The 22680-nt window shown below is 43.0% G+C and overlaps 1 protein-coding gene across 1 annotated transcript in view; it reads left to right on the forward strand.

The window, feature by feature from the left end:
• Positions 1 to 22680, forward strand: part of LYST (lysosomal trafficking regulator) — a 591077-nt gene that overhangs the window by 229178 nt on the left and 339219 nt on the right. The window contains exon 17 of the mRNA XM_077289098.1: positions 1258 to 1431. Within this exon, the coding sequence (XP_077145213.1) occupies positions 1258 to 1431 (174 nt within the window). The remainder of the gene's footprint in view (positions 1 to 1257; positions 1432 to 22680) is intronic.

Genomic DNA, 22680 nt, shown 5'->3' on the forward strand with positions numbered 1-22680 from the left:
ACCATGATAGTAGCCCCTTTGATGGACCCTCCTTAAAGTGACAAAGTCGGCTATGGCTAAGTAGTCGCCAGAAGCTGAAACGGCCTTCCAGGAACTGAAGTAAGACCTGTGTAATCAGCCAGTGTTGGTGGCACTGGATTTCTCTAAGGAGTTTGTAGTCCAGACTGACGCCCTGTCTTATCACAAGAGGTGAACGGAGAAAAACACCTCGTAATGTCTTTAAGTTGGAGGTTGTCATCTTGAAAGAATAATTACTCCATAGTGGAGAAGGAATGTTTGGCCATCAACTGGGCGTTGGACACTCTAAGGTACTACCTCTAAGGCAGGAAATTCAGGCTAGTGTCAGACCATGCCCCTTTAGGTGGATGAGGGAGAAGAAGGGGAACAATGCCCGAGTGACCAGGTGGTTCCTAGCACTGCAGGATTTTAGCTTTCATGTAGTGCAGAGGTGTCAAACTGCATTCCTCGAGGGCCGCCAACAGGCCATGTTTTCAGGATTTCCTTGTATTGCACAGGTGATAATTTAATCACCTGCACAGAATGATTCCAGCACCTTGTGGAATGCTAAGGAAATCCTGAAAACATGACCTGTTGGCGGCCCTCGAGGAATGCAGTTTGACACCTCTGATGTAGTGCATAGGCTTTCCCATTGACTCCCATTATACTCGTTACTTGAACAAGCATTCAAGTATTAAAAATTGCTCAGTTCGAGCCACGAGCACCCGAGCATTTTAGTGCTCGCTCATCTCTATAAAGAATGTGACCTTTGATCCTCTCTTTCTGTATACTTATATTCTTTGAGCTTTTTTTAGGAGAATATCAAGGCTTTTTTTAGGAGAATATCAAGGGTAAACAGTGTTACCACAGCAGACAGATATGTTTTTTGCTCTTGCTGCTCACGGCATACTGAATTAATGCATCATGGAATTTATAGCGGTGCAGAGAGTGAAGAAATGCAGACTGAAATCCAGGAGGCTGAATTGACAAAAAAAGAGAGTAGGGTGAACTGCAGGGAAGTATACGGTATACTAAAGAAGTGTAGATTGAGATAGACAGAGAGGACACAGGTGTAACCCAAAAAATTTCTGGACTGGCATGTCCAGTAAAAGTAAATAATGAATCATCCTAGTGCCAATTCTTAAGCCTTTGATTGAGCCTTTGCATATTTGACCATGTTTTCATAATAATTGTGATTTTTATTTCATCATGTATGAATAATATTGTAATTTTTTTTAAATGTTGTAACATTTGTTTCAGATTGTGGAAATCAGCAACTTTGAAAAAACACAGTCGTTAGGATTACAGATTGTATTGTCATTAGTCAAGTATAACCAGCAGAGAATACAGGAAAGTGGAAACTGTGACATATATCCTATGATACACAAAGTTTTAATGCAACCCAAATGTATTGTGGGATTTCATATACTAAAGGTATGTATATTTTTCTTTAAAGAAATGTCATGAGAAGATGACCTATTAATTTTAAATCACGTTGTGATGGTGTGATATGCTATGTGGGTATCATTTTTGTGTATATTTCTATTTTACTTATTTTCATGGTGTTCTCTTGTAGAAGGAGTTATTTGCTAATTCATGAATGGCTGTTGCTGCCATCTGATATCAGCCCCCACAGTACTGTATTGTTTGCTAATATGCTAATGACATGTTGACCTATCTTGTTTAAACATTGAGCCCCTGAGACCTTCCCCCTCCTGACCTGTGAATGAGGAGGGAGACTTTTAAAATATCAGGGAGGTGAGAGACAGATCAGTCTTGTGTGGAATGATGATGTGTTCACAGCACCCCAGAGAGAAAGAAGAGTATATGTTGTGTGTGATCCTCTGTCTGCTGGTTTGTTGGACTTGTATCCTGTTACTGAACTGCATTCGGATTCTGGACTATTTTATCCTTTGTGTGGTGGATTGTATATGGACCTTTCGTATTTTTGCCTAAATAAAGGCCTTGGAATTGTTTACTATATTCTAGCTCTGTTGATTGTGTGATACTGGAGAAGGACCCCTTGACAACTGGTGGCAAGCAGTGGGATCAACCATGCTATCACCCCAGACTCATATAGGGCCAAGTTCCGAGACCTCCCATGCACTGCGGGGGGATCGTTTATGATGTATGCACATAAGATGTCCCAGGTATGTCGGAGATGGCTGGAAGCAGAAAACGCCTTTACTGTGGAAGATTTTATACAGGCATTCCTTATAGAACAATTTCTTGCCAAGTGCCCCGCAGAGGTACGGAAATGGGTCCGAGAGCGCACGCCGTGCACCGTGGATAGAGCTGCAGCCCTGGCCGATGAAGCCCTTACTATCCGACCACAATGGAGGAGGCTTCTGGACAATGAACCACGGCCTTCTCCCGCACCTCGTCCCCCTCGGATTATATCTTTCCTTCCACCTAGTTGCAAGCCGATGACAATCACACCTCACAATTCTGGGCCCCAACAGTTCCGACCACGACCTGGGGGTATCACAGAGAGGAGGTGTTATGCGTGTGGGCAACCTGGACATTTGCAGTCTGGCTGTCCCTCAAAGGTTTGGAGGGAGCCCCATGCAGCCCCACCTCATCCAGTACATCTTGTGCACTCCATCCCGCCTGAGGAAGAGCTACCACCACCCCCACCAGAGTGGACCACCGACCACGGCACCATAGATACCCCTCCTGGAGTGTACAAACTCCGGCCTTTGTCCATCAGAAATACAGAGCAATGGCATTGCCACCTGCAGGATGTCTTAATTGATGGATACAAAGTGTCGGGATTTAGAGACACGGGGGCATTCCTGACTATCGCTGACCCCCGTGTGGTTTGACCCGAGGCAATTCACCAGGGCTCGGGAAAGAATTCCCATTGTCCTGGCGGGGGGTGTCCGCAAATATAATCAGCGAGCTTTGGTACGTTTGGATTATGGTTTTGGAGAAAAACTGTGTTGGATTGGAGTTATAGGAGGACTTCCCGCAGATATCCTCCTTGGAAATGACATTGGGGAGTTACAAAGTCATTTTGTGGGAGCAGAAGGTCCGTGGGCCTCTCGCTCTTCTGGGGAAACAATTGGAGGGAGATGTCGCAGATACCGGAACGCCTATCATTCCCTACGTTCTAGAGTTCAGAGACTATCTCTCCCAGCTAGCTACCTTAGCTAGTGAACATCAGTGAACGGCCCAGTCCAGTCAAAAAGCCTGGTATGACCATAAAGCCAGGACCCGGGAATTTATGGACAAGTGCTCATGATTATTGAGAGAAAGAAGCATATATGGACTATGTGATCCTCTGCTGGATTGTTGGACTTTTATCCTGTTACTGAACTGCATTCGGATTCTGGACTATTTTATCCTTTGTGTGGTGGATTGTATATGGACCTTTCGTATTTTGTCCTAAATAAAGGCCTTGGAATTGTTTACTATATTCTAGCTCAGTTGATTGTGTGATACCGGAGAAGGACCCCGTGACACAAGTTTTATGTGAAATTTTTGATTGATTTATTTTAAATTGTCAATGTCCTTCACTTTGGAGAAAAACATAAAATTTATAGCAGATGAAAATTTTTTTTATGAAATATACAGTTTAAAGCTTAAGTCAAAGGTGTTCAGCATTGTAGGAAGTTGGTGCAAAACACACCTGAAAAAAACCAAAATTATAGTGTGTACTGTGGCTCCTCAGCAGATTACAATGCTGTTAAGGTACCTTCACACTGAACAACTTAACAACGATAACGATAGCGATCCGTGACGTTGCAGAGTCCTGGATAGCGATATTATTGTGTTTGACACGCAGCAGCGATCAGGATCCTGCTGTGACATCGTTGGTCGGAGCTAGAAGGCCAGCACCTTATTTCGTCGCTGGATCACCCGCTGACATCGCTGAGTCGGCGTGTGTGACGCCGATGCAGCGATGTCTTCACTGGTAACCAGGGTAAACATCGGGTTACTAAGCACAGGGCCGCGTTTAGTAACCCGATATTTACCCTGGTTACCATTGTAAATGTAAAAAAACCCCAAACACTACATACTTACATTCCGGTGTCTGTCGCGTCCCCCGGCGTCCGCTTCCCTGCACTGTGTCAGCGCCGGCCGGCCGTAAAGCAGAGCACAGCGGTGTCGTCACCACTCTGCTTTACGGCCGGCGCTGACACAGTGCAGGGAAGCGGACGCCGGGGAACGCGACAGACACCGGAATGTAAGTATGTAGTGTTTGTTTTTTTACATTTACACTGGTAACCAGGGTAAACATCGGGTTACTAAGCGCGGCCCTGCGCTTAGTAACCCGATGTTTACCCTGGTTACCCAGGGACTTCGGCATCGTTGGTCGCTGGAGAGCTGTCTGTGTGACAGCTCTCCAGCGACCACACAACGACGAAACAGCGACGCTGCAGCGATCGGCATCGTTGTCTATATCGCTGCAGCGTCGCTTAATGTGACGGTACCTTTACTGAGTAAAATACTCTATATAAATACTAAGACCAATAACACCTCCTCAACATTGAAAGTGGAACACCTAGGAGAAAAAGTCATGGAATTAACATGTCACAGGATTGATAGACATGTTAATAATATCCACAAAAGGGGGAAGCAACAGTTTTAATACGTCTCAACTTATTTGGTATATAGTACCACACACACAAATATGCATACTTACAACCTTGACATACTATTAGTGAGGTTAATTGCTGTCTTAGAAATTTTCTGCCATGCTGAATACACTTGGGCATGCAAATCATCAAGATTCATTGCTGGCAGCTCCCTTTGTAATTACTGACCATTGACGTCCAAGATTGTCTCAATGTGAGACCAATCCAGAGATTCTGTAGGCTATGGTAGCCTGTTTATGCCATGCAAGCTGCTCACAGTAGCACAAGCAACATACTGCCTGGTGATGTTATGTTAATCCCCTTCACTACCAGGCTATGTTCCCATTTTTTCCTCCTCTTCCAAGAGCTATAAATTTTTTTAAAATTTTCTGTCCACATAGCTGTATGAGGTTTATTTTGTTGTTGTTGCAAGACAAGTTGTACTGTTTAATGACACCATTGCATTTTTCATATGATGCACTGGAAAATGGAAAAGTATTCCAAGAGCATTGAAGTTACAAAAAACTGCAATTCCACAATGTTTTTTTTTTTTTTACCATGTTCAATATATGGTAAAACTGACCTAGCAATATGATTCTCCAGGTCAGTACGATTACACAGATGCCAAGCATGTGTAGGTTTTTTTTTTAATTTAAGTAAGGTAAAAAGAATTTGGCAGTTTGTAGAAAAAACAAAAAAATAATTTTGCTTGTGTTAACATTTTCCAACACCAGTAACATTTTAAATTTTTAGGATGTGGAGCTGTTTGAGGGGTTATTTTTTTGCGCACTCAGATGATGCTCTTACTGATAACATTTTGAGGTAGATAAGATGTTTTGATCGACTCTTACTTCATTTTAATTGCAATTTTGCGGCATCCAAAAAAAAAATTGTAATTTTGTCTTTTCTAATTTTTTTCTCATTACACTATTTTACCAATTAACTTATTTTATTTTTTGATAGATCAGACTTTTCTGAACTCAGTCATGCCAAATATGTATGTATATGTTTATTTTTTTTTACTTTTTATTGTTATTGGGACAAAAGATGGGTGATTTGAACTTTTGTATTTTTTTCACATTTTTAAAAATATATTTTCTTACTTTTTACTGTACTGGTCCCCTTAAGGGACATGAAGCTTAAGCTTCCATCATCCTATTGCTTAATCTATACAGTGCGTATTAGCACTGCTATGTATTGCTAAAATCACAATCTCCTATGAACACCAGTTAAATGATGGCTTTCACTGGAGCATTGTAGTGACAGGTATGGGGGTCTTCAGCAGACCTCAGACTGTCATGGCAACCCTTGTTCCCTTAGGAGACTTGCAGCTGCCATCATCCAATTCCTTGTGCTATACATATTGCATTAGCACTACTTTGTATTGCTAAAATCACAATCTCCTATGAAGGCCAGCTACACATTGGCTTTCACAGGAGTATCGTAATGACAAATACAGGGGTCTTCAGCAGGCCCCCGAATATCATGTCAATCTATCGGCAGCCCTCTGTTGGTGCCTATTAAATGCCACAGATTGACGGCAGCATTTAACATGTTAGCAACCTTGTAACTCAGCTCTGCTCCACCCATGGCCATTAGAAGCAGATGATGGCCAGATAAATAAGCCATTATCTGCCGGGAAAGATGCAGGCTCGGCATGCGAGCCCTTATCAAAGTCAGAGACACGACACATGACGTAACTGTATGCTTTTTTAATGGGTTTCCAACACAAAAACACATTAAAGCAACATGTAATCTGCACACTATTACCATTTAGGTGTCATGATCCCAGTGCAGGGTTTGACCTGCACACCAGGGGTTAATGTTTTGTTCACTGTGCAGGCTCTGACCTGCACACCTGGGGCTTATTATTGGCCTCTCTTTGGTTCGGGGGAAGCTTCTTATAGCCCTGGGAAGCTCCAATCTCTGTCAGTTATACTTTTGCTATTGGCTCAGTGTGTTGACCCATGTGTGCTTGTGCCTGCAATCTACCTTGTTTGTATGGTTCTGACTCGGTTCTGTTCCATGGTGTGATTTTGTCTTTTTGATTCTGTACTGTGTATCTGCTTCTCCGGTTTTCTGACTTCTGCCACGTCCCTGACTATTCTTGATTTCCCTGCTCCTTGTGTACCACGTTGCCTCTCTCGTTTACCGACCTCGGCTTGTCTTGGATTGCGTCTCCCTCTGTGGCCCCATCCTTTCCCTGGTTTCAGGTTATTACCTTTCCGTTCTCTACCCTGTGTCCCTGTAGTGTCCTGCATACTCCAACTACAGGATGCTAAGCCCCACCCCTGTTGTCACGTGACCACAGGTCTTGTCAGTACACTCACCATCTGGCGTTCTGCTCACTCCAGCTCTCATGTATTGGTGTTTTCTTGCCCAGCTCTCGGGCACTGTGTGTACAGCTGTCACAGGCTGTCTGACGCTTCGGGTTCTCACTGTCAAGGCAGCATAAACCGCTGGGAAGTGCCACCCGGCAGTTTCTCCTGATAGTTTGCCTTGATAAGAGGGGCGAGGAACCTGCCCTTGTGAGCTAACATTCTATAGGATGATGGGGAAGGAGACAATAGGTTGAGGGTTGCAGCAGCTCCGGTGTTGGTGAAGCGTTAGCTCCGATAGCGGTGAGAAGGCAGCGGGGTCAGTGCAGGCTGTAAGCTTTCCGGAAGAGGTGGGTTTTCAGATTCCGTCTGAAGGATCCAAATGTGGTTGATAGTCGGACGTGTTAGGGCAAAGAATTCCAGAGGATGGGGAATATTCGGGGAAGTCTTGGAGGCGGTTGAGTGAGGAGCGAATAAGTGTGGAGGAGAGAGGGAGGTCTTGGGAGGACCGGAGATTACGTGAGGGAAGATATCGGGAGTAGTTCAGAGATATATGGAGGAGACAGGTTTATTGTTGGCTTTGTAGGTCAGTATTAGTAATTTGAACTGGATACGCCGAGGGAATGGGAGCCAGTGAAGAGATTTGCAGAGTGGGGAAGCAGAGGAGTAACGAGGAGAGAGATGAATTATTCGGGCAGCAGAGTTAAGGATGGACTGGAGAGGTGCAAGGGTGTTAGCAGGGAGGCCACAGAAAAGGATGTTCCTGTAGTCGAGGCAGGAGATGATGGGGGCATGCAAAAGCATTTTAGTAGATTTAAGGTTGAGGAAAGGATGGATTCTGGAGATATTTTTGAGCTGGAGGTGACAGGAGGTGGAAAGAACTTGGATGTGCAGTTTGAAGGACAGGGCAGAGTCAAGGGTTACTCCGAGCGGACTTCCGGTACGGGGGAAAGCGTGATGTCGTTAATTGCCATAGATAGGTCAGGTAAGGAAGATCTATGAGATGGAGGAAAGATTATGAGTTCAGATTTGTCCACATTGAGTTTGAGGAAGCGAGAGGAGAAGGAGGATATGGCTGATAGACACTCCGGGATTCTGGACAGCAGAGAGGTGACATCTGGGCCAGAGAGGTAGATCTGAGTGTCATCAGCATAAAGGTGGTACTGGAATCCATGGGACTTTGAGTTGCCCCAGGCCAAGTGTATAGATTGAGAAGAGTAAGGGTCATAGAACAGAGCCTAGGGGGACTCCAGCAGAGAGAGGGTGGGATGGTGAGGTAGTGTGGGAGTGGGAGGCGCTAAATGTGCGGTTGGAAAAGTATGAGAAGATCCTGTATTGGGCGTGGTCTTTGATGCCAAAGGAGGAGAGGATCTGTAGTAGTAGGCAGTGGTCAACTGTGTCGAAAGCAGAGGACAGGTCTAGGAGGAGGAGTATAGAGTATTGTCCGTTAGCTTTGGCTGTAAGTAGGTCATTAGTAATTTTGGTCAGAGCTGTCTCAGTTGAGTAATTGGGGCGGAAACCAGATTGTAGATTGTCAAAAAGCAAGTTAGATGAGAGGTGGGTGGAAAGTTCAGCGTGGACGTGCTGCTCCAGGAGTTTGGAAGTGAATGGGAGCACCGATATTGGGCGATAGCTGTACTACTGGTATCGGAAAATTGCGCAATTTTTTTTTTTTTTTTTAAGAAAAGTTTGGAATTTTTTTCTTACCACTTAGATAAAAAATAACCTAGATGTGTGTGGTGTCTATGAACTCGTAATGGCCTGGAGAATCAAAATGGCAGTTTTAGCATTTAGTGAACCTAGCAAAAAAGCCAAACAAAAAACAAAGGTGGGATTGCACTTTTTTTTGCAATTTCACCGCACTTAGATTTTTTTTACCGTTTTCTAGTACAAAACATGCTGAAACCAATGATGTGTTTCAAAAGTACAACTTGTCCCGCAAAAAACAAGCCCTCACATGGCCATATTGGCAGAAAAATAAAAGTTATGGCTCTGGGAAGAAGGGGAGCGAAAAACAAAAGCAGAAAACAGAAAAAAGCTGGGTTCATGAAGGGGTTAGTGCTGATGGTGCCAGGGTCTGGTGTCGGTGATACTTCCGTGCACTCCTTTAGTGGTTGGTGACCTAGGTTACTTGTCTGTAATCGTTGTGCCTCTGTGCGTGTGGGCTTTGTTGTGTATGATCCTGTTTTGTCCCTTAACTTCTGCCTCTGTTTTCTGCTCGGTACTGATCTGTCCTTCCTGGTTCTCTGACCCCTTGGCTCGTCTCGGTTTACTCTTCTGTCTTCCCTGGTACCTCCCTCTTGTCTAGCTTTTGACCCTCGGCTCCCCACTGACTACGTTATTGTTCGTTGCCCTGTGCTCCGTGCTCTCAGCTGATTCCCCGTCCTCACCCGCGGTGGCTCCGCCCCTCACTGGACTGTCTAGTCTCCGGTCCTGTGCATAATGCATGCCTTAGTCTCAGGTCCTGTGCGCTCTACGTGCCCTGCTCCTCATACTTCCGGATCTCAGTCCCGTGCCCCCTACTTACGCCATCTAAGCTTTTCACAGTAACACTATCAGTGTCATTACATCAATATATAAAAATAATCCGATCGGTAAGTGGCGTAACAAGAGAAAATATAAAAACACCAGAATTACTTATTTTGGTTGCCACAACATTTCAATAAAATGAAATAACGGGCAATCAAAACATCATATCTACCTCAAAATGGTATCAATAAAGACGTCAGCTAGGCGCACAAAAAAATAAGCTTTCACCCGGCCCCAGATTCCGAAAATTGGAGACGCTATGAGTCTCATAAAATGGCGACTTTACTTTATTTTTATTTTTTAATTTTTTACAAGGTTTGGAATTTTTTTCACCACTTATGGTAAATAAAAAAGAACCTGTGCATGTTTGATTTCTACAAACTCATAATGAGCTGGACAATCATAATGGCAGCCCAAAAAAAAATCGTGGAATTTCACTTTTTTTTGCTATTTCACCGCAATTGGAATTTTTTGCCTGTGTTCCATGACATCATATGGTAAAACCAATTGTTTTATTCAAAAATGCAACTCTTCCCGCAAAAAAACAAGCCGGTATGACTCTGGGAAGAAGGGGAGCAAAAAACAAAAAATGCAAAAACTGAAAAAACCAAGGTGGTTTAGGGGTTTACATACAGTTAGGTCCATATATATTTGGACAGAGACAACATTTTTCTCATTTTGGTTATAGACATTACCACAATTTAATTTTAAACAAAACAATTCAGATGCAGTTGAAGTTCAGACTTTTAGCTTTCATTTGAGGGTATCCATATTAAAATTGGATGAAGAGTTTAGGAGTTTCAGCTCCTTAACCTGTGCCACCCTGTTTTTTAAAGGGATCAAAAGTAATTGGACAATTGACTCCAAAGCTATTTCATGGACAGGTGTGGGCAGTCCCTTCATTATGTCATTCTCAACTAAGCAGATAAAAGGCCTGGAGTTGATTTGAGGTGTGGTGCTTGCATTTGGAAGGTTTTCCTATGAAGTAAACATGCGGTCAAAAGTGCTCTCCACGAAGGTGAAACAAGCCATTCTTAAGCTGTGAAAACAGAGAAAAAACCCATCCGAGAAATTGCTACAATATTAGGAGTGGCAAAATGTACAGTTTGGTACATCTTGAGAAGGAAAGAAAGCACTGGTGATCTCATCAATGCAAAAAGACCTGGGCGCCCACGGAAGACAACAGTGGTGGGTGATCGCAGAATAATCTCCATGGTGAAGAGAAACCCCTTCACAACAGCCAACCAAGTGACCAACACTCTCCCGGGGGTCGGCGTATCAATATCCAAATCTACCATAAAGAGAAGACTGCATGAAAGTAAATATAGAGGGTTCACTCCATGGTGCAAGCCACTCATAAGCATCAAGAATAAAAAGGCTAGACTGGACTTTGCTAAAAAACATCTAAAAAAGCCAGCACAGTTCAGGAAGAACATTCTTTGGACAGATGAAACCAATATCAACCTCTACCAGAATAATGGAAAGAGAAAAGTATGGCGAAGGCTTGGTACAGCTCATGATCCAAAGCATACCACATCATCTGTAAAACACGGCGGAGGCAGTGTGATGGCTTGGGCATGCATGGCTGTCAGTGGCACTGGGTCACTAGTGTTTATTGATGATGTGACACAGGACAGAAGCAGCCAAATGAATTCTGAGGTATTCAGAGCCATACTGTGTGCTCAGATCCAGCCAAATGCAGCAAAACTGATTGGTCGTCGTTTCATGCTACAGATGGACAATGACCCAAAGCAACCCAGGAGTCTATTAAAGCAAAGAAGTGGAATTTTCTTGAATGGCCAAGTCAGTCACCTGATCTCAACCCAATTGAGCATGTATTTCACTTGTTAAAGACTAAACTTCAGACAGAAAGGCCCACAAACAAACAGCAACTGAAAACCACCGCAGTGAAGGCCTGACAGAGCATCAAAAAGGAGGAAACACAGCGTCTGGTGATGTCCATGAGTTCAAGACTTCAGGCAGTCATTGCCAACAAAGGGTTTTCAACCAAGTACTAGAAATGAACATTTTATTTAAAATTATTAAATCTGTCCAATTACTTTTGGTCCCTTTAAAAACAGGGTGGCACATGTTAAGGAGCTGAAACTCCTAAACCCTTCATCCAATTTTAATGTGGATACCCTCAAATGAAAGCTGAAAGTCTGAACTTCAACTGCATCTGAATTGTTTTGTTTAAAATTCATTGTGGTAATGTCTATAACCAAAATGAGAAATGTTGTCTCTGTCCAAATATATATGGACCTAACTGTATTTAAACAAGGACATGTGAATGAGACTTTAGGTAAATTCTACACTTATATATTCATCAATAAATGATCCAATAATCATAATGTGCTACACATAATATCAAAATCCGTCTGTTTCACTGTACTATCCAAAAGGAAGTGAAACAGAAATGCACAATTCCAAAACTTTCATAAAATTGTATTTTGCCGTGTCTCTCCGCGTGGAGGGACACGGCACCAGCCCCACACATTGTAAGTATAATTTTGTAGTGGCATATGAGGATTACTAGCACTTTGATACTTTGGCATGAGAAACTATGGATTATGCCAGGTCATGCACATCAGTATTAGTTAGTTGTTATTATCTATTTTTGCCAGGTCACATTTTTTGTCTCCTATATTAGTGTTTGTAGACTATTCCCAGTAACTTTGATAATTTTGTTAGTAGTGTGTCTAAAGAGGCTTGTAGCCCATTGTGTCCCTCACATCTGAGGTTATTTGGTGTTCTTGTAATTTATCAATTATCTTGGTGTTTTAAAGAATTTAATAAAAAACTATTTTATGATAGTTTTGGAATTGTGCATTTCTGTTTCACTTCCTTTTGGATAGTACAGTGTAACGGATCGATTATGAAATTCTACACTTAGTGTAGCTTGATGATAACTCAGAGAGGGAGTGATGGGGCTAGTCTAGAGCAAGCAAGAGATTGAGGGGTCTGCAGCACTAAGGAGAAAGTGCTGAAGGTACATATAGTTTCAAAAAAGAAAAGAATGTCCAGCTTCACCGAATCCGTAAAAAAGAGTTTTCTTTATTCACATACTATTAAGCATAGAGGATACAGACTTCAGCACAAGCCATATGGGTAAGAATCTCAACGCATTTCTGGAGACTAAGCTCCCTTAATCATGATTCATGACAATATATGATATAGTTTCAGCAGTACAAAAATAGGACCACCTTTTCATCTATTTGAAGCTAGATACACAGAGAGATAGATCGAGAAGAAAAAAACACTACGGTACAAGAATAAAATCTCATGGGCTCAATCTGTACATTAACTATATGTATACATTTACTGCCCTTTGTGTAACATAACTTGATTGTGGGAAAAATCCTATAAAATTTCTTATTTGTTAGATACAACCCTAAAAGCTTTGCTTGCATGTATAGCCTTTTGAAAAATTGCTGTTTTGTGTTTCCTTCATAGTGTTGTTTAACATGGCCTGTCAATTTTTACCACTGTGTATACTGTGCCTTTTAAAGCACTAGAGCAAACCTGTTAGCACGTTTTTAGCAATGATTTTGTTTAATATAAATGCATAGTAGTTGATCTATCTTTTACATTTCGTAAAGGATACTCTTTACATATGAACTGTTGGATGACTAGATATTACTTTTAAAGGTATTGTGGTACATTGGCTCACTCTGCTGCTTAATGAGGTAGTCACAGGAACGCTTCTCGTTTAAATTTAAGTGGTTTATTAAAACAGGATTCATAAACCAGTCCAAACAAAAGAAATAGACATAATAAGTCTTCATGGCATAAACCATACAGAACTCAGTATAGTCCTTATAACTGCGGTGCTTGCCCGCACGGGAAATGGGCTTCAGCTCTGATTTACATGAGCCCAGCTCTGAAGGTCATCTCCCCTCCAGTGTGCACAGAACAATCATGAAGTCCAGATTCTTGATTTTTACCTCCTGGATCCCTTCCTAGGATGGAGATAAGGTGAACAGCTGTCCTGACCACCTCTTCAGCTGTTCATAATAGACCTGGGCCTGTCATTAACCCTTCTCGGCATTTAACATGCTGGAGCAAAACTTCCAGGTTTATATCACTGAAGCTAATAATCTCAGTGAAACATATCTCCCCTCCAGCAAATTACCAGTGAACTTTTCACATGTTCCCCCCTCTTCCCAAATACATGTGGCTCGGCACTTTCATTCACTAGACAGTGAGGCCTCGACAAGGCATCTACGTTAGCGTGTAGTTTTCCTGGCCTATTCTTCACATTGAAGCTGAAGTCCTCTGGAGTGCCAGAGACCACCGAGTTACCTAAGCATTCTTCCTGTTCTTTTCCCTCATCCATCTCAGGGGCGCATGGTCTGACATGAGCTTGAACTTGCAGTCTAGCAGGTAGTACCTTAGAGTGTTAATTGCCTACTTGATAGCCAAGCATTCTTTTTCCACTATAGCATAATTCTTTTCAGAGGAGGAGAGTTTCCCACTTAGATATAGGACTGGATTTTCCTCACCATTTATTTCCCGGGATAACACAGTTCCCAACCCGATCTCTGAAGCATCTGTCTTGACCACAAACTCCTTATTTGAAGTCATATGTGACCAATCGGCTGTTTACACTGTTCGAGCGTCAACTCTTGGAACGCCATCTCCGTTTTGAAAGTCCACTTTGCCATCGATGTCTTTGTACCCTTAAAGAGGTCGGTCAGGAGTGCATCTATCATGCTGAAATTCTGGATAAACCGCTGATAGTATTCCACAATTCCCAGAAACTCCCTAACCTGTTTCTTAGAGATCGGTTGAGGCCAATTTTGAATATCTACTTTGTTCACTTACAGCTTTATTTCGTCCCTCTTGACCGCATAGCCTAACTATTTTGCCTCGTCCTTCTCCATTGTGCACTTCTTTGGGTTTATGGTAAACCCTACCTTCCTCAGACCATCCATTACGCCTGGACCTGGCTTCACGAATCTGGGCTGAAGATCACAATATTGTCCAGGTAAGGTGTAGCTTACTTCTCATGAGGGGCTACTATCTGGTCCATGTCCCTCTAGAAGGTGACTGGGACTCCCTGCAGCCCGAAAGGCTTTCTGGTGTATTGGAAGCAACTGTCAGGTGTAGAGAAGGCCATCTTCTCCTTGGCAGTTTGGGACATGGAAATTTGCCAGTACAGTTTCATTATGTCAAGCGTAGTTATATATCTGGCTGACCCTAGGCTCTCAATTAGTTCATCAACATGGGGCATCAGATGCACATTGAACTTGGACATTACATTCAGCTTCCTATAATCATCAGCACGAGGACAATGGGGCTGAACCAGCTGCTTTTTGACTCCTCAATGACACCCAAGCTCAACATTCTCCTCACTTCCTTTGAAATTACCTTGCGGTGGGATTCAGGAATTCAATATGGCTTTAGTTTTACCCACACTTGCGGTCCTGTCAGAATTTCATGCTTGACGACCTGCATTCATCCCATCCTGGCAACACTGAAAAAAGTTCTCAGTTCCTCTGAAGCAGTTTTCGGCACTGTTGATTCTGGACCGGTGAAAGTGTCTCTGCCCTCAACTCTGTGATGTTGGCATCAGGGGTCGCTGTCTCATCCTCATTGCCTGCAATAACACACAAGAAGCCCACCCTCCTCTGACTGTGATGAGGGGTTTTTAAAGGCGACCCTGTTCTTATCCGAGTCACTTGGCACCTACCCTTTCTGCCATAAGTCCCAGAATAAGGTAATGTCATGCCCTATTATAATCGGGTGTATCAGGTTCTTGACAACTCTGACATCATGGGACTCAGTGCCACAGTTTGTTTCTATGGTTACTTGGACAAGGTAGTCCTTAGTGTCCCAGTGTATACAGCAGATGCGCACAATCCTTCTTGGGATCAACTGGTGAGGAAGTGTCACTCTTATGAGGTCCACTAGGTTCCCAGTGTCCAAACACCAGTACTCCTTTTATTGTCACAGGACTTGTCTGCTGTCCTTCCTGGATTTACAGTTCACACTGCAGTCCAGATAGACATAATATGAACCGTGCCACCCTTAGCTGTAGTTGATCGGTTTGGGGGGCATGGGACAACAAGTGGCTATGTGCCCCAGACCTTGACACCTCCAAGAAATTAAGTCCTTAACCTCTACCCTTGCCAGCCTGTCAGTGGGCCTTTTGGATCTTGAACACCCCCCCATTTGCAGCTCTAGTATTCTAGTATTTATTTATTGAGAGTAAGTCTCCTTTTGGGTACCCCAATATGGCGGGGTGATGGTACCTGGTTTCCCGAATGACTTCTCGACCACCTGATACCTTTCCACAAGGCCAACCAAGTTGTCCGCATTCCAAGGATCTCCGTTTGCAACCCAGGTCTGCAATGGTCGAGGGAGGGCATGAATAAATCTGTCCATTACTACCCACTCGACCATCTGGGCAGGGGTTGAGGATTCTGAAGGCAACCATTTCTGAACCAGATATAGCAAGTCAAACATTAGGGAGTGAGGGAGTTTGTCATCGAAATATGCCCAGTGGTGGACCTGTTGTACCCTGACAGACAAAGTTACTCCCAAACGTGCCAATATTTCTGCATTTTGGTTGGCGTATTCCTTTTCGTCCTGTAAGACGAGGTCATAATAAGCCTTTTGAGGCTTGCCAGTTAGATAGGGCATCATCTCCTTTGCCTCTTCCGGTCTTCACCCCTTTCATATACCGCCAAAAATGTCACAACATCATCCTCCTTTGTCATTGTTTGCATGGCACATCTTACCACCTTCCGGACACGAGTCATTATCTGGACCTGGGGTTGGGATGGTTCCTTGCCATTAATTCCATCTGTCGTTGCTGCTGTTGTATCTGTTGTATCAGGTGTTTTTGTCTCCTGCTGGGCCTCCTGTTGATGCTGTTGGTTTTAGACCAGGTGCTTGATCACATCCTCCATTTTGTCCAACTTCTGTTTCACCCTTAAAGCTGCCTTCACCCAGGACATGCAGTATGTCCATAGCCGTGTTACAATATTTCTGTGGATCTTGTCCACACTTCTAGCACTAACTGTTGTAGAAAGGCTGTTTAACGAGGTAGTCACAGGAATGTTCCTGTAATTTTTCTGCTGATTTATGAAAACAGGCTTCATAAACCAAACAAAAGAAATATGTATGAATATATTTAGTCTCCTTGACATAAACAAAACAGCACTCACTATAACCCTTATAAATGTGGGGTTTGCCTGCACAGGAAACAGGATTCAGCTCTGTTTACCAAGAGCCTAGCCCTGGAGGCCAATCATTAAGACCAAAGGTTTCACTTTTACCTCCTGGATCTCTCCCTAGGATGGAGATATGTTGAAGAGTTGTCTTGCTCACCTCTTCAACTGTTCATAATAAACTTGGGCCTGTCATGGCCAATTAACCGAACTCGGCACATAACATGCTGCAGCAAAAGTTTCAGATTTATATCACTGAAGCTAATAACCTCATTGAAACATATCTCCCCTCTAGCACATTACCAGTGACCTTCTTACAGCATGTTCAGTGCTATCATGTATAGTAAGGCCATGTTCCCATGGACGGAAACGCTGCATTTAGTCTGCCTGTTTTCTGGAGGTGAGGTGTCCACTCCAAAATATGCAAAAGCAATTATTCTGTTTATTATGTTACTTTTTTATGCATTTTTCCATTTTTATGTATGTTTGGTTCAGCTTTAACCCAGTGTTTTTTTAAATGTTTGATTTTTTTTTTTGTGCGGAAATGCTACGATTTTGCTATTAAAGGGGTTGTCTCAAGTTCATGAACGAGTAAAATTACAAAGTGCCGGTTAGACTACTTTCACACATCAGGTTTTCGCTGTCAGGCTCAATCCGGCTAAACTTCAAAAAAACGGATCCGGCGAATGTTACCACCGGATCCAGTTTTTTTCCCATAGACTTGTATTAGTGCCGGATTGCGCCGGATGACATTGCGTTTCTTCTGTTTTTCGCCGGATCCTGAAAATCTGCCATTTCCGGTTTCTGGAAAAAACGTCCATAGCAACGTTTTTTGTCTCCGGCGAATGGAAGCCTATGGGAGTCGGAAGGTGCCGGATCCGGAACATGGCGGATTCCGTTTTTTTAAACTGAGCATGCTTCAATTTTTTTTTATCCAATAATCTAGATATGCTAGCCGGATCCGTCGAAAAAATGGATCCGTCACATCAGTTTTTCACAATCTGTGCCGGATCCGGTTTTTCCAACATTCGCCGGATTGTGCCTGATGCAAAAAAACTGATGTGTGAAAGTAGCCTTACCTAGACAAGGCACAATCACTCGTACTGTTTTGAAGCTGAATGGATCCAGACAGCTCCAGTCACCCTGTGGTTCTCCCATGGTACATAGGAAAAACTGGCTCTGCTGGTAGCCTGGGAGAGTACTCTGTTTGGACCAGTGGTGCCATCATGCCTCTGGTCCAAACTGTCAAACTTTAGGAGGGCACTGTGCAACGTCTGAAGTTGGGAGCGATATGCTGCTTACAATTCAACGTGAGTCAATGCCTTTTAAACACAATGGCATCTTTACATGTTTTATTAGGCTTCGTATAGAAATTTATACAAACAAAGATGCATTAATTACAGTTCTGCGGCCTCTAACCACTAATCGACATCCGCCGTACATGTATGTCACAAGTTGGCAGCAGGTTTATGGAGTGGAGTCATGGGCACATGATGACTGTGAGACCAGCCAGGATCTGCTGCTCGGACTGGAACCTGTTATGATCCGGTGACCTTGGAGCCGCATGAGAGACTTTCTCAGGAGTAAGTGGTACCTGTACTGACCGCAAACCCTAAACTAACACCGCAACTAGAAGTAGCCGTGGGATGTACCTAACACGTTTTAGACACCTCGACACAGCTGGAGGACTAAATACCCCTATAGATGGAAATGGGAATTCTATCTTGCCTCAGAGCAGAACCCCAAAGGATAGGCAGCCCCCAACAAATATTGACTGTGAGTATAAGAGGAAAGACACACGCAGGCAGAAAAACAGGATTTAGCAAAAGAGGCACTTCTAGCTAAATAGAAAAGGATAGGACAGAATTCTAAGCGGTCAGTATTACAATCCTAAAAATATCCACAGCAGATAATACAAATATTCTACATCTAACTAAAGACATAGAAAGTATATCTGCATCTCCTGAGAATCCAGCATGACTGAAAAATCCAAACAAAGTCTAAGCTGGACAAAAACACAATGGATTGCACTGAATTGCAAAGCACACTGCATGTGTGCACAGAGACAAAAAATCAGACACTTATCTTATCTGAATTGGCAGCAGGGCATGAGGAACCAGAGAGAGATGCAATCCCTCCAAAAACAATGGACAACTGTCAAAGACTCATGGATCCTGCACACCTAAATACCTAGTAGAGCTGCAATCAGCAGAAACACCTGCCCTGGATTACAACCCCAAGACAACTGCACTACCACCAACAACCACCGGAGGGAGCCCAAGAGCAGAATTCACAACAGGAACCACACGACAATATAAAAAATCAGTGTGATTTTCATCCAAAAAAGTGGAACTCTTTTAATTTCTCACTTGTCATTTGTGTGGGGTCCCTTTGCAGTCTGTTTTTTTTACAGTAGCAGCTGCTAATCATTTACAGGACCATTTACAGTTTCCTATATTACACAATTACAATGTATCCATAAAAATTAGATGTCATACAGTGGCATCCGATTTTTTTCTTGCACCCATAGACTTGAATGGGTGAGTCTCACCCGATTTCAAAGTCAAATTGTAGCACACTACAATTTTTTTCAGAAAGATTGCGTAAGTGGAAAAAAATCAGTTGTCTGCACTGCCGCATTAAATAACTTTGGTCCTAGTGCTATGCGATAAAAATGACATGGCACTCGCCTGATTTATACAGTGATGGGAGCGTGCTCTAGCAGCCTCATTGTAAGGAGAGAACCAGCGAGCAGAAATGGCAGAGACCTAGTCTGTATTTTTCTTGCACGCCGGGTTTTATCCTTACAATGCACACTAACACTGGGTTCTATTGCCGGCTTTTCACTCAAAACCAGAGGCGGCGAGGGAGCATACTGTGCATTAAAATAATATCTTACAGTGAAGAAATCCTACTGCGCATACCTCCGAGTTGAGAGCCAACGCATGCTAAGTAGACCTGTGATGGACGTCGCTGATGACGCTTTGTTTAAGGGTCGGGGCAGAGGCTGCACAGTCACCACATCTTCTGCCCCTGAATACATCTCGTTTGAGTATCCCATCATTCACTGAGGGTTCTCAAACATAGTGTCATTGAACGTGAAGTAGGTTAAAAAAAAAATATAGCAGTTCGATAGACTAGTGAGGGAAAGGTAGGGGCTTTATAATTAAAGTATATTAGAAAATAGGTTAGATTACTACATTAAGTGGACAGACATTCAAGATTAAATGTTAGGTTCGTTTTTGACCACCCCTTTATAGATTGTTCTGTTCTCATCAGTTTTCTTTAGCATGTAAATAGGATGGTAAACAAGCGCTTATTGCCTTGTATACAGTTGATTGGGACTTTTTCACAGACTAAAGGTACCGTCACACTAAACGATATCGCTAGCGATATCGTTGTGTTTGACACGCAGCAGCGATCAGGATCTTGCTGTGATATCGCTGGTCGTTGATTAAAGTTCAGAACTTTATTTGGTCGTCAGATCGCCGTGTATCGTCGTGTTTGACACCAAAAGCAACGATGCCAGCGATGTTTTACAATGGTAACCAGGGTAATGATCGGGTTACTAAGCGCAGGGCCGCGCTTAGTAACCCGATGTTTACCCTGGTTACCAGCGTAAAAGTTAAAAAAAACAAACACTACATACTTACCTTCCGCTGTCTGTCCCCCGGCGTTCTGCTTCTCTGCACTGTGTAAGCACAGCGGCTGGAAAGCAGAGCGGTGACGTCACCGCTGTGCCCTGCTTTCCGGCTGGCACTTACACAGTGCAGAGAAGCACAGCGCCGGGGGACAGACAGCGGAATGTAAGTATGTATTTTTTGTTTTTTTTACATTTTACACTGGTAACCAGGGTAAACATCGGGTTACTAAGCGCGGCCCTGTGCTTAGCAACCCGATGTTTACCCTGGTTACCCAGGGACTTCGGCATCGTTGGTCGCTGGAGAGCTGTCTGTGTGACAGCTCTCCAGCGACCAAACAGCGACGCTGCAGCGATCGGAATCGTTGTCTGTATCGCTGCAGCGTCGCTAAGTGTGACGGTACCTTAAGGCCAAATTCACACTGAGCGTTTTTGCTGTTTTTTTTGCTGTGCTTTTGGTGGTTTTGGTGTGGCTTTTCATGCATTTTTTTTACATTCAATTCTATAGATGAAAAAACGCTCAAAGAAGTGATATGCTCTATTTCCAAAAAACTATGCACAGCACAAAATACTAATGACAAAAAATAAGTGTGTGTGCATGAGATTTCTGAAATCTCATAGGCTTGCTGGTACTGTGAAAACCAGCTGAAAATTAGCATTTAAAAAGCATAAAAAAACACCTAGTTAGAACTTATCCTAAAATGAGTCCATTTACTTCGGCCTGTAGTGTACAAAACTGCTTTGGGGTGTTTTCTCCTTCCTCAATACTGAGTCACAAACAGGCTTGGACTGTCCCACAGGTGAACAGGAGAATCCTCCGGTAGGCCCTTGGGAAGGAGTGCTAATGAGCAGTGCTATTACACTTGACTCACTTTCATCTAATTATTTCAGTAAACAACCTAGCCAAATTAGCATTACATAAAAGCAAAAATATATTTGTTACTAGGGTCAAGTCATTTTTGCAGGCAACTGAACAGGGAGCTCCAAGAGTCAATGTTATTGGTGGGCCTTTGCCAACCCAGTCCGACACTGGTCCCAAATATCATCATGGGGAAACTCAGTGACTCAATCATAACAGCAAAGTCCACTTTGATCAATGTTGTGGTCACCCATAACCGCAGTAATCAGAGGAGTTACCATTTATTATTATTATTATTTATTTATATAGCACCATTAATTCCATGGTACTGTACATGAGAAAGGGGTTACGTACAGGGTTATAGATATCGTTTACAGTAATCAAGTTTACAATGACAGACTGGTACAGAGGGGAGAGGACCATGTCCTTGCGGACTTACATTCTATGGGATAGTGGGGAAGAGGAAGAAGGTAGGGGGTGAGGCGGTTCTGGCGATGGCGAGGCGGCGGCTCACCATCAGGTAAGTTTTATTTTACCCCTTCACGACATGCGCCTTATATATGTGGCGCATGTCGGGTCTCCCCCTTTGATATGGGCTCTGGCGCTGAGCCGTCATCTTTTTCGGCACTTGACAGCTGGTTTGATCAGCAGACATGTGCCCCTAACAGCTGCGGGTGGAATCACTATCCGCCCGCCGCTGTTAACATGTTAAGTGCTGCTGTCAGTCTCTGACTGTAGCATTTAAAATGCATGCATCGAAATTGCATCACAAACCACACCCATCGGCACCCCTGTCACATGATTGCGGGTCGCCAATCGGTTGGCATGACAACCCCGGGTCTGCAGGAGACCCCTGTGGTTGTCATTGCCGGAATGAAATGAGCGCCACCCTGTGGCCGGTGGTCATAGCGGATGAGCATTTCTGCTACACAGAGCAGGGCTGAAGCGCAAGAAAGCAGAAGATCGCAGCTTCAAGTTTCCTATGGAGACTATTGAAGAATGTAAAAAGTGAAAAAAAGTATTTTAAAAAAAATGAAAGTTTAAATCACCTTTCTTTTGCCGCATTCAAAATAAAACAATAAAAAAATATCAAAAATACAAATATTTGATATCGCCGAGTTCACAAACGCCCGATCTATCAAAATATAAAAAGAATTAATCAGATTATTGGTAAACGGCGTTGCGAGAAAAACATTAAAAATGTCAGAATTATGTTTTTTTGGTCGCCACAATATTGCAATAAAATGCAATAACAAGCGATCAAAACATCTTATCTAGCTCAAAATGGTATCGGCAAAAACGTCAACTCTGTGCACAAAAAATAATCTCTCACCCAACCCGATAAAATGGAAAATGGAGAAATTTTTTAACAAATGTTTGATTTTTTTTTTGAATCACTTAAATACAAAAGAACCTATACATGTGTGGTATCTACAAACTCGTAATGACCTGGAGAATCATAATGGCAGGTTAGTTTTAGCATTTGGTGAACATGGTAAAAAGAAAAGTGGAATTACACTTTTTTTGCAATTTAACTGCACTTGGAATTTTTTTTCCGTTTTTCAGTACATTATATGGTAAA

This window comes from Ranitomeya variabilis, chromosome 2 (genome assembly GCF_051348905.1).
Source record: "Ranitomeya variabilis isolate aRanVar5 chromosome 2, aRanVar5.hap1, whole genome shotgun sequence".
Lineage (NCBI taxonomy): Eukaryota > Metazoa > Chordata > Amphibia > Anura > Dendrobatidae > Ranitomeya > Ranitomeya variabilis.